The sequence below is a fragment of the Rissa tridactyla genome, chromosome 4 (genome assembly GCF_028500815.1).
Source record: "Rissa tridactyla isolate bRisTri1 chromosome 4, bRisTri1.patW.cur.20221130, whole genome shotgun sequence".
NCBI lineage: Eukaryota > Metazoa > Chordata > Aves > Charadriiformes > Laridae > Rissa > Rissa tridactyla.
The window spans coordinates 52241988-52254722 of record NC_071469.1 but is presented as its reverse complement, the minus strand read 5'-3'; the positions used below and the strand labels follow the sequence as shown (position 1 = coordinate 52254722).

Here is a 12735-nt window from a genome sequence, read left to right as displayed (position 1 = left end):
AAAACCTAGTACAAGGGAATCACTGGGACACTACCATCATCTTAAATAGTTTATTTATTTAAGGGGTCATTAATTTGTAATGTCACCCCATATAGCTGTAAAGGAATGGAAAAGATTCATGAATGTGTTGGCAGAGTATAGTTAAAGGCTTTCTCTGAACAAATGAATGGCTTGATGTACTATAATGCTGTCTTTCACTTCCTTTTTCTCTACAGCAATATTTAAGCTGTGGTCTGACATCACACTAATGACTGACCTGTTGTCCAAGCGTCCATGGAATAACAAATCAGTCCACTGTAGGAACCCAAAAAATAACTGTCAAAAGAAAGAAATCTAGTATGTCATCAGAACGAAATGAGCTTTTGAGGATCCCTCCCTCTCGCTTGCAAGCACCTCCGCAGAGCCAGAACAGCAGGGGACATGCCTGAATCCTGCTGCTGCTTCTCAGTGCTCAGGGGAGGGGAAGGGTGAATGTAGCAGTTCTCTAAGCGCATAAATTTCAATAAATGTCTGAGTGTCTTTCTGAGGGGCTTTGTGGTGGAAAACCTCTGGCATTTCTCAAGGATGATATAAAGCACCTTAAAAAAAACCTGCTGGTGTGTGGGGTAGGCAAGTGAGTATGTTCCTCGTGGTCAGCTTTCTTGGAGGCCAGAGGAGGACCCTTAGCTGCTGAATGAGTGCTCCATCCTTTGTGGTGAGATAGCACAAAACAACTCACCAGTCAGTAAGTTTCTTGTTAATAAAAATAATGAAAACATCTGAAAGATTCATTAACTACTTGTTGGCTGAGCTTAACAGAGGGAAAAAATGTGCTTCTCATTTTTGTATTTGCCAGCTGCTATTAGGAAATGAGATCAGAAATGCTGGCTAGAAACGAGTTGCAATGTGTGTTAAAGAAAAAGAACTTTACAGCTGATTAGAGTAAGTAAGTGCTTAATTTGCTCTGTTAGAATCTGGAAGAATTCAGAGAGGTGGAGGTCTCTAACATCTTTTTCGTAGTGATGATGAAGCAGTAGTCCCAAACAAAATCACTATATCTATAGTCAGCTGGTAATTTTAGACTTGGGATACCCGTATGGCAACAGTGTGGGCCAGAAATGTAATTGCATAAAAGTTCAAGTGGTATGGCCAGCATAGCAAATACTTAAGTCTGGAACTATGCATTTTGATTTAAGATCTAATACCGTCTTAGAACCAAATTACACAACTTATTGAAAAGGACAGGGGGATCCATCCTTAAGTTTACAAAGAGCATTTTTTCTGTTAGGAACAATATTTTGAATTTTTAAAGTCCCACTCTATTCATAGCTATCAAATTTAAAACCACTCAGAGAACTATTGTATTTTATGAAAGCATTAGAGTTTTTGAAATGCAGTTTTATCCTGTGTAGGAATAAAATTAAAAGTTTCAAGATTTCTCCCTATTGGTCATTTTAAGTTCAAATAAAAAAGTAAAGTTCGTTCTTTCTATCTCTCTCTCTCTCTCTCTCTCTTCTATTCTCACTCTCTTTTCCCCATGGAACACACATGTTTGACGTGTATGACAAAAGCCTCTTCAAAAAGTTGACAACACTCACATGTCTTTACATGTTCTCCAGAAAAATTCTAGGCAATTATAATTGCATTTTGGTTCACAAAAGTATAGCATAATCAAAACTGAAACACATGAGAGACAGGAGGGGAAAAGCATGAGTTTTGTTATTCACAAAGCTAAAACCGGCCATAGTTCAGATGAGTATGATGATTATAGTCTATGTAATAGTTTTCGGTATAAATACTTTTTAATGACTTCAGCATGAACTTTCTAGAATATGTTTTTTTAATTGCAAAAGTCATAGACTTTGTACCTCACTGTTAAATATTCACTAAGCGTATTTGGCCTAACAGATAGTTTTGTTCTTTAGGATCTACCTCCAGTATATATGGTAATGAAGGACCACACAAGGGACATTATGAATCCACTACTTTCCCCGGAGAGACCACCACAACAAAAATAGTTTCACAACAAAGGTCAGCCCAGGTACCAGGTAGGTTTTTGAAGTAATATGTTTTAACAATATAAGCACAGAATTGTATTAATATCAACTGAAGTAAGAGATGAAAATGTAGGTCTGGTACGGTTGTTCAGACTTTGTTCCGAGTCAGATGATATTCAGTATTTTCACTAGTAGTCTGAAAAATGGAGCATGTTGTAATACATATAATTTTCCAGCAGTATCATGATGAGAGAAATCATGCATTTGGAGAACTGGACTAAGATCCAAATAACCTTTATAAATTGATATGAAATCAGGCAAAATTCAGTAAAGGTATATGCAAAATATCATATCCACAAGAATGTTTGCTGAAAATAATAACCTGAGTGTTGCAGAATAAATCTTGCAGATTAAAATGGAATAGAAAGAAGCCAACACCATGACACAATTGCAAAGAAACGCAAATGTATTCTGGGACATATTAGCAGTAAAGTAATTCATAGAACAGATAAGGTAATTATCCCACTCTATTTAAGCCTACCAAGTCCAGAGCTGAAGCTCTGTTTTCAGTTCAAGGCATTGTGTTAATCACATAGAAAAAAAAATGGAGAAGAGCACAAAGAAAATTTTGGAAAGGTAACTTCGAAGCACCTTTTGAAGAACTTATCATTTTCAGAGAAACCTGAAGGGAGATATGAGAAAATTATGCTAAAAAAAATGAATGCTTATCTGTTTATCACCAGGGAGGAGTAATAATTAACAAATTAGAAGAAACAATTTGTTTCAAATAAAACATAGGAAACTTGTTAAACAAGGGAGACTTGTTTCAAACAGAATAAAGGAGATAGATAGCTCTTAGAAGAGGATGCCTATCTATAATGGTAGGACAGCATAAAGAATAGGCCACTGGGAAGGTTGTGGCATCTCCTTTCCTAAAAATGTTAAAAGAAATGGAATATTCCTCAGCCATCTTCTTATTGACCCCGTTTCACTGGAGTGAAATGTAACTGACATGACCTCTTAGGGTCCCGTCTAGTTTTGTAATTCCGCTTTTTTTCAGAGTTTGCCCCCAAAATAAAGTAAGATTTTAAATTAAAAGAATGAACAGTTCATTCTACCTGAAAGTCATCCTGCTTTTGTGCCTAGGATTGCAGGTGTCTCATTGCTAAGTCTTTTCTTTTGCTCTTGGAGTAAATCGGGGATACAACTCCTCTTCGCCTATGCCCACCAAAGTACAGTGCTTATAGGTACTAACAGTGATGGGATATTTCATCTGAGCTGGCCTACATATAGCTGAACGATGAAAATGTATTTGATTTGCACAGAAGCACTTTGTAAAGCAAACGTTCATGCAAGCTAGGAAAAAAAGTCTGACAGCTTAAAGAATATAAAAGAGCTTGTGTTCTTACAGTTGTGTGAAACGTCAAAACTACATGAGATACGCTAACACACTCTCCTCCCCTCTCTCAACCCTCCCCACAGAATGGCTGATCATAGTTGCTGCTCTTGTGGCACTTGCGTTGATTCTTGCAGTGTGCATTGCTGTTAACAGTCGGAGAAGGTAAGGCAGCCCCTTTACTTTTTCAAAACAAACTACCTTGCTATTTTCTTCATCGTAAGGCTTCAAAGCTTTGTGAAAGAGCAGAGTAGTGTAACATGGGAAAGAGCTTTCTCTGCCAAGCTGTGTGACTTGGGATGAGAAGGCCCAGGTCACACCTCAGTCTTCACACTCATATGGAACCATGCAAAGTCAGTAGCTGTATTAACCGTTTGGTCTTTACTTGTAAACGGAAACTAACTGTATATAGATCACAGAGAATTAGTTATTCTCTAACTATTACTTATTAGTAGGAAAATCCTGTCCGCTGGGAGTGAAAACTATGTGAGATGGACACAGACAGTAGCAACTACAGGATGAGCTGGGTATAATCTTCCACCATTAACAGTGTGTCTGTGTGCAGTGTGAAGGGCTGTATTAGACAATCTCTGTCAAAGGATTAATTTGTTCCTTGCAAAGAAAAGGCAGTATCACAGCTGGCAGTCAGAGGGATGTATACTAACATTGCTATCAGAGCACTCAACGGCTTCATTCACTCCACTTCACAGATGAAGAAGCTGAGGAATAGAAAGTTGCAGTGATCTGAGAGCAAAGTTAGCCAGGAAACGTGAACAAAACGCTAGCCTAAAGAATAGGCTGTAATGTTCTTAACTCTTTCTTTTCTCTGGGGGCTGTTCTGAGGTTACTTCTCAATTGTCTTACACAACTTTTTGCTACTTGAATGGTAAAGTAACACTGTGACGGAGTAACTATTTTCTACTTGAATACAATAGATTGTATTATATGTTGAGATTAATATGTGGAGATTTTTGTTGAGGAGGCAGTGAGCAAATTTATTCCTAGTCTGTGGGCTGAAGGAAAGAGCTTGTTAATGCTTCTGGGAAATAGTGTCAAGGTCCTCTAAAGTGTGGCATGAGTGCTAGAATAAAGCACTGCCACCGTGGTGAGGGAGCAACCCAGGCAGTCCCTGCCCATACAGAAGGCTTCTATGACACAAAACCGTGCAAGCTAAATGCCAAATTGTCAGACAGAGCAAACTGATGCAGTTTTGCTGAAGTCAGTAGTGAGATGCCACTGGGTATGCTTGCCCGGTGACTGTATCCACAGTATTGGTGCTTCTCTGACAGTATCATTGGAGACCTGTTGAAATAAGAAAGCTATCAAGCATATGGTGAGGCAGAAAACTCTACAACTTTCTTTCTGTGAAGTGATTCTGGAGGTACATAGCCCAAACAGCATGGCTTATTTATTTATATGTTACTCTGTTGTGCCTTTAAAAGTAGATACTGCCATTGTTTCCTCCCTCTCAACCCAGCGTCACCATAGGAACAGACAAACAGGGCCACTACAGCTAATTATAGATTGCATCTGACAAGAAATGAAACAATCTCAGAGCTGTAAATTGTACCACGAATGGAAAACATATCTTTTACTTAGAGCTTCCGTGCAGCTGGGAGTGAGTCGCAAAGAGAGAAAGAGAATGTGGGTGCACGTATGTCTGCAAATGCATAGATTAGAACCTAGTAATATGTGTTAATCACTGTGAGGAAAACGTTTTGAAGCAGGGACATACTCTGGTATGCTTGAAATAAGTGGAATTTTTCTTTCACTTTATCAGGATCCGAATGATAATAGGAGTAAGTCACAGATCTTTTCTTCATCTATTCTGTTAAGTGATAATATGCTGAAAATCCACAGAGAGGTAGTTACTGTGCAGTCAGCAGACTGCACGTGAATGGCAACTAACCTGAAACTAACACTGCAGCAGTGCTGTAAGAAAACTGGATAGCTGAGAAAGGAGGATCGAGCATTTCAGTGTTAGCTGAGCAGTCAGTTGAGAACATTTCAAGCATTACTTTATTTTAAAACTAAGAACGTTCAGAGCTTTTTCTGTCAGCTGCACCATTTTTTAAACGAATGCTAACTGCAGCATCCCCATTTCAGCCTCCTTCAGGTTGTCTGAAAAAAGCCTAATGAAGGGCAGGCCTTGGTTTCAAGGTAGTTAACTTCCTGGTTCAGAAATCAATAGATTTAACCTTTCTAGTTAGAATGTCAATATGGCATAAATTCAAGCATTTCAAACAAGCAATTGGCCCTTCTCAGTGAATAGAAAATTACTTGGCTATATTATTTCCTTTTTCTTTTTAAATCGATGTTTGTCATAAGTTCCCACTGATTGGAAAAAGGGAAACATAACCCCTATTTTTCAAAAAGGGAATAAAGGAAGACCTCAGGAAACATAGGCTGGTTGGTCTTACCTCTGTGCCTAGCAAGATCGTGGAGCAGATCCTCCTGGAAACTATGCTAAGGCACAAAAAATAAGGATGTGATTCATGACAGTCAACATGGCATCACTAAAGGCATATCATGGCCTTCTACAATGGGGTTACAGCTTTGGTGGATAAGTAACTGACATCTACTGCCTGGCCTTGTGCAAGACGTTCGACGCTGTCCCGCGCGACATCCTTGTAAATTGGAGAGACCCGGATTTGACAGATGGACCACTCGGTAGATAAGGAATTGGCTGGATAGCCACACTCAAACAGTTGCGGGCCAATGGCTCAATGTCCAAGTGGAGACTAGTGACGACCGATGATCCTCAGGTGTTGGTACTGAGACCAGCGCTGTTTAATGTGTATGTCGGTGACACGAACAGTGGGATTGAGTACACCCTCAGCAAGTCTGACGACAACACCAGGCTGTGTGGAGTAGTCAACACACTGGAGGGAAGGGATGCCATCCAAAGGGACTTTGATGGGCTTGAGTGGTGGGCCTGTGCAAACCTCATGAAATTCAACAAGGCCAAGTGCAAGGTCCTGCATGTGGGTGAGGGCAATCCCAAGCAGAAATACAGGCTGGGTCTGTGTGCTCGCAAACAACTGGTTATACTACTGAAGACTGAGGCAAAGAAGGCATTAAGTACCTCAGCCTTCTCCTCATCCTTTGTCACTGTGTTCAGCACTGTGTAGCCAGAGAACCATCTTAACAGTCTGGGGCAAATCTGACAGCTGTGTAACGAGTACTCTTTTACTACCCTGAGGAATACCCAGCCCACATTGACCAGCAAGCATCAGTTTTGGACTGTTGACTTTTAAAAAGAGAGAGAGTGTGTGTTCATTCAGAGCTACATATAGAGTTTATTGGGCAGCACTGCAGTGAGGGTAGTAGCTAGTGTGTAAAAGCACAGTAGCTATTTCCTACCTTAATATCATAAGGAGCTATGCTGTTGATAGTAGCAAGAAAAGTTCTCCAGATTTCCTTGCTGTTGGCAGGCTTCTAGGCCCGAAATGCCTAGTGGCCTATGCCAAAGAAGAAAAAGTTATCTTGTAGGTGAGAGCTTGATCCAAATTTTCTGATATCTCAAGGACTTTAGCATTTTCAAAGTTGTGGTCCCAAGTCTGGTTTTAGAATGACCCTGCCCTTATAGTGGGGTATATGCAAAGTTCATAAATGTGGATATATCCAAATGTTAGAAAATATTTTCTAGCTTTGAGTAATGCATGTTATTCCTATCTGTAGTAACAATAGATACAAAACAAATAAGTGACCTCCTGCCAAATTTTACACATATGGTGGTGGATGCTTTCAAAAATAAAATATGCAATATGGAGAAACTTTACACTTAGTGCTGTATAAGTCTGCACTGGCAAAGACAAGTTTCATTTCCAGGTGCTTTTTCCTAAATATTGACTTTCAATTTTTTTCATATTTCTGATAGTCTCCATTTACAGTACTTACTTTCTTTTTATTTCTTTCTAGATGTGGGCAGAAGAAAAAGCTCGTGATTAACAATGGTAAAGGGGCAGTGGAGGACAGGAAGACGAGTGGATTAAATGGAGATGCCAGCAAATCACAAGAAATGGTGCACTTGGTTCATAAAGAACCATCAACTGACCCAACAGGAGCATGTGATGAATTCCTGACCGTTAATGAAACACAAAATCATCAGGAGCTTGACATGAAGAGTGGAGTGTAATGGTACCAAGTTGACAAGTAGATCAGAGCTGGGGAAATCAAAATCACATGGAACTTGGACAGGAATTCACAGATGCACTGTGCTACTGATGTCTTTTGAACATAATTAAATATAAGTTTTATTCATTTTTAATCACTTTACAATAATGTCTGAGTTACAAAATTGACATTTGCTTTCTGAAATCAGCCCCCGAGAGTTGCATAATGTTTTCAGTTCCCCATTCCTCCACAGAGGACACTTACTGTGTCCTGGGTGTTAGGAGGAAGTTTATGTCATTGTTCCCCAGATGGAGAGTCTTTGCTGTGCGGAGCTCCAGAAGTATCCAGTCACTCCACCTTACAGGCATTTAAGGTACTAAACTTGCCATGGTACAAGAGTCAGTGAGGAACAAATGTCAAGAACAAAAATCAAGTTTAAACCAAAAAGGCCTCCTATACAATGTCTAAAACATCAGAATCCTTCAGCAATGCCTTCCAGCCAGGAAAAGCAGTAGGTGCAATCAAGAGTCTGCCAGTATAAACAAGAAGTGACATTTTATAATGCTTTCCGGCTTGGTCTGCAATGAGGGAAACCCGGAAGGACAAAACATCTGTGGTCAAGTCTTCTTGGCAGGGGGAATAAAGAGATGAAAACATGAGCTGATACTTTATTATCCTAACAATCTAGACAGTTATCCTTGAGTTTTTGAGGTGTTCGTTGCTCTTCCCCTTTCATTGGTCATAGTTTGTGCATGTTTTTAATGAGTCTGTTAGGATAATGAATAAAACAGAATGACCCCAGCTCTATCACACATGCACAAATCAAACAATTGGAGATCATTAGGGAAGACATCAGTATTTTATTCCTGAAGAATAGGTCTCTATCTTCTTCTGCTCCATTTCACTTAGGAGATGCTGAGCCTAGTAAAACTTATTTTCCCTATAAGTATTATGTTACACCAGTTTGCTGATATTTTAAAAATTGCCTTTCTGTGATCTCGCTCACTTCCTCTGAATTCTATTTCACCCACATTTTTCCCTCTGCTTTTTAAAATTACCGAAAGAAACATTGCTTGCTTACTGGTACCAGGAGTTTAAATTCTACAGAAAAGATCAAAGAAAATTAAAGGAAACTCTCCCAGCCCTGTAATACAGTAAAGTAGCTGCATTGTTACATGCTTTTGTTTTGTCCGTATGTGTCTGTTATGTAAAGTATTTGTGTTAAGCTATGATGCTGTGCATTATATAGATATGAATTGTCAGAAAGAAAATTATTTACTGCCAGTGGTCTGTGCCATTTTTAAGAAAGCATATTGGAATGGAGGGAGAATAATAACTTCTAATTGGGCTGCCTCAAAAAAATGCAAGTAAAAACAGTATAAGGTCATTCCAACCAGTGGTCTGTGTCAGTTGTGGGGTCGGGAATATACTATAGCAGGGTTACTAGAGCGTTCCTGTCCAATAGAAATAGCACCTGTCTTCAGAACTGTTCTGCTAAAACATGTTATGTTCTCCATCTGAAGCAATTTGGAGGTTGAGTATTCAGCTGGCTAAATACTAGCATCAGCTAGCACTGATCTTCACTGGAACATAAAGTACAAGACTATTGGTTGTATTTCTCGGGCACAGCCCTCCAGCAGTTCCCCATGTGTTTCATCGACTTGCCGAGTGCCCTGGTATCTGCAGGCAGATCTCAAGGGCAATTTACACCTGGGCAAAAGGTCCCAAGATGAGGTGTGATTTTAAAGAACACATAGGATGGTTTCTGACTTTAGGTAGGTCAGCATGTTTCATTTATGAAGAGTCACGCAGCCTGCGGTCCGAAAGTGTTTAAACAAGGTGAAGCCTGAGGTCAAGGTGATTTACGCTATCGGTACTTGTAGTCCGCTGTCAGACTTCTCCATCCTTCATGTATTTTAATACTGAACCGTGCAGTGGGAAGTCTGTTTACTCCGTGTGTTTATTTTTGTTTAATTCCTGTAATGTTTTTAAGCAAGCTTTTCTATTTGTCATTATAAATCAAAATGGTCTGTTGAAGGCTGTGTTTAAATTGGTGTTATGTGCTCATTTCACTAAGTATGGACGTTCAGAGGAAGAATTATTCCTCTCTTCAAATCCTAATTGAATATAGGTCTCAACAGAAAGGAGATATTTCATTGTTTTGAAGGCTAAATTTTTCTTTAAAAGAAAATAAGTCGTCTTCGGCAGGTTATTTATCTCCGTATTCAGATGTTTAATGGAGAAATCCACAAACTCCTTCCTAATTTATCAAATGTCACTGGTTGACTTCTTTTATATTTTCAAACAGGGAGATGCTCAAGTTCTCTTTACAGAGTCAATGCCATTATTTTATATATGCTGAATCTTTTTAGACATCGTGTGATTCATGTGTAATTAAGTTTAATTATAGTTTCAAAACTAGATGGCCATTTCATATGTGTAATATAGTACATATTTTTATCATTCTTGGTTTTATTATTTGAGGGCTTGTCTGTTGTGTATATGTATTTTTTATATAAAGCTCTTGATATATTTGCATATTTATTTAACAGATTAATCAGAATGAAAGAAAATATCATCTCTAAATTGTAACTAGAAATAGTATTGCTAAAACCACATTGAACTGTAAAATACCCTTCCAAAAATAAACTCGATTCCACATTGAGGATAAAAAGTAAGACCAGCATTATTAGTGGGAGAGAAATATTCAGCAGGATACTCATGTTTGGTACCGGTGAGCCAGGGGTCATTTTTTGTGCTTGCAAACTCTAAGTCAGGTTCAGCTGAATGCTGCCTGACCTTGTCTGCTGTGTCAGCCTCCCATAGGCTCCCCAGGCGCTCTGGGAGTTAGCAATTAACTCAGTTTCCCTCTAGAAGCAGATGACTCGGTCCAATTTAAGATCAACCCAGTAAGATCTTGATGGCTACTCCGGAACCAACGGCATTTGGGAGAGCACAATGCCCTGCAAGATCCAGTTCTTCCTTCTGGGTGCTGAGAGACAAGTTGGATCTAGGTCTACCCTTGGTTCCTGGGAAGAATGAAGAGCTCTCCTAAAAATGCTGAAGAGACCAGGTTGGACCTAGAACAGACCCCATGATCAGCTTGTGTTATTCCTTTGTATCGAAGAGTTTTAAATAAATGTGTAATCCAGACCACCTCTCTCATGGAAATACTGTCTAAAGCAGCAAGCATATTTAAGAGAGGGATTGCATCGTTTAGGAAAATGTAAAATTTTCATCAAACAATCCAGGGTGATTGCTTCACCTGTATTTTCTTGAAGATCTTACAAGGAATGTTTGATTAAAACAGGGATAGGATATGTGGCCGTCACGTCTGCCTACGCGGATGCTTTAAACCCTTTCTACAACATCAGTTCCAAACTTGTATTTCTGCACAGTTTTTTTCTCATGATAGGGATGTCTTTTGTGTGTCCTTTGTCAACAATAATAGCCTCTGTACCAAGTAGTTTAAAGCATGTTACCTGGGATATTATTAGGAGACAATTACCCAGTGCATCTTTAGCATATAGAAAAAATGCCAGGCAGGGACAGAGGTCATCCTTGATAGGGCTGATCCTAATTACTCTTTCTGTAAATGAAGGAAAGAAATCAAATCCTCTGAGAACTTTGTTCTGCCTCAGCATACACAGACATCAGGGTATTTTGTAAGCCGGTAGTTTATTTTATGCTATATTAGGCCATTAGCCAACAATTATTTCTTAGCCTTATTAAACAATTCAAGGTTCTGACTTCTCTGGTTGCAAGAGATTTGATTAATCAAATACAAACCCTCTGGATAACCACAGGCACTGACTGGTTTTCCTCTGAGGAGGGGAAAAGAATAAAAAGGTGGCAGGAAAAACGCTGCTCTGGGCTCTTGCTTGGGGTGCAGTTCCAGCTGTGTGGGAGTGGGTGACAAAACTCTCATTCCTTAGGGGGCTGGCAAGTATTGTACAAAGGTGTTTTGGGGGTGGGAACCTAGGGGAATTAGGGGTGGGGGGAGGATGCAGTCGCTGAAAGAGGAAGTAAGAGAGTGAAATTTCTGTGCTCTGCTGCAAAAGTCCCTTCAACACCCCCAGGACTTTGGCACTTGAATGTTTCACAGCTCTGAGAAAGAAAAAAGAGTTGGCCTTTTCCTGTGAACTCCCCACCTCCAAGTCACCCTCTACATTCAGCACCTCATTTGCAAACTGATCTTGAATAATTTTCTCCTGGTAGCTTATTTCTCATTATTACTGTGCCATGCTGCATGTGGCACCCACCAACACCATGCTGAGAGTAAGCAGCTATGACCATAAGAAACGAGAGGCAAAGCGCAAATTTAGCAGAGATGAGTAACAGTGTCTTTTGTACAGCACAGAGACTGTAATTTTTGTCTTTCCTGTCTCACCCATTTGGAGTAAGGTTAGCAACAGCAAGTTTTCAAGAAGATTTCTCTTCTTGCTCATCTTCCTGTTTTTAAAGTACCAGACTTACAGCGGCATCCACGTAGGTCAACTGTGCTGCTGCACGGGGTTTTTTTAAAAGTTGAAATTGAAGCAGCAGATCCATTGTCAAAGAAGCCCCTTTGACCTCAAAGGTGCTGATTATTGTTAAAGCACAAGTAAAGGAGAGGCAGTGAAAGCTTCATATGTACTTCAAACACACCCTTCTTTCAATTTTGTCTGGATGGTTCCAGCAAGCATTAGAAAGGCTTTGCCTGAGCAATACCTTCCAGGAGTCTCAAACGTTTTATTAAAACTTCTTACTCTACAGGGTTTTGGATGAACAAGTTGGTGGGTGAAACCCATGGTCATACATTCTCTGACACACAAATTTGTGCATTGAACGCTGATGTGAATGTAATGAGTTTTGTGTTTTCTTTCAGAAAAAAAAGAAAAAAATTAAAATGATGACGTTTTGGATCACAAGAAGTCCACAAAGACTGTGAAATGAGAGGATGACTATTTCTTGTTTTCAGAAATAGACATAGTTTTAGCTAATTCTAATATCCCAGATAGAAGATCTAGCTGTGCAAAATTACTTTATTTTTTGGAAGATTCACTACGCCTAATACATAATATAGCTTTCCCTTTGTACTAAAATAAAATTCTTACAAGTCATTTATTTTCCATTGGAAAAAATGTCTTTGTAAACTTACAGTAAAATAGGATCTGTCAAGTCGAATAGGATCTGACATAAATTTAAGTTCATCTATTGGAAAACCCTCAAGCATTTTTAAGAATGTTAGGGAGAAGTCTCACTCTG

At 39.3% G+C, this 12735-nt stretch overlaps 1 protein-coding gene across 6 annotated transcripts in view; it reads left to right on the top strand.

Moving 5' to 3' along the window:
• The window catches only part of CD44 (CD44 molecule (Indian blood group)), a 61304-nt gene extending 50063 nt beyond the window's left edge, over window positions 1-11241 (top strand). For 3 of the 6 annotated variants that reach the window (XM_054199722.1, XM_054199723.1, XM_054199721.1), the window contains exons 11-13: window positions 1905-2027; window positions 3459-3537; window positions 7294-11241. In XM_054199722.1, coding sequence (XP_054055697.1) covers window positions 1905-2027; window positions 3459-3537; window positions 7294-7510 — 419 coding nt within the window. In that variant the 3' untranslated portion in view covers window positions 7511-11241. The remainder of the gene's footprint in view (window positions 1-1904; window positions 2028-3458; window positions 3538-7293) is intronic. The other 3 variants (XM_054199724.1, XM_054199726.1, XM_054199727.1) reach the window with 3 other exon arrangements.
• The last annotated feature ends 1494 nt before the right edge of the window (window positions 11242-12735 follow it).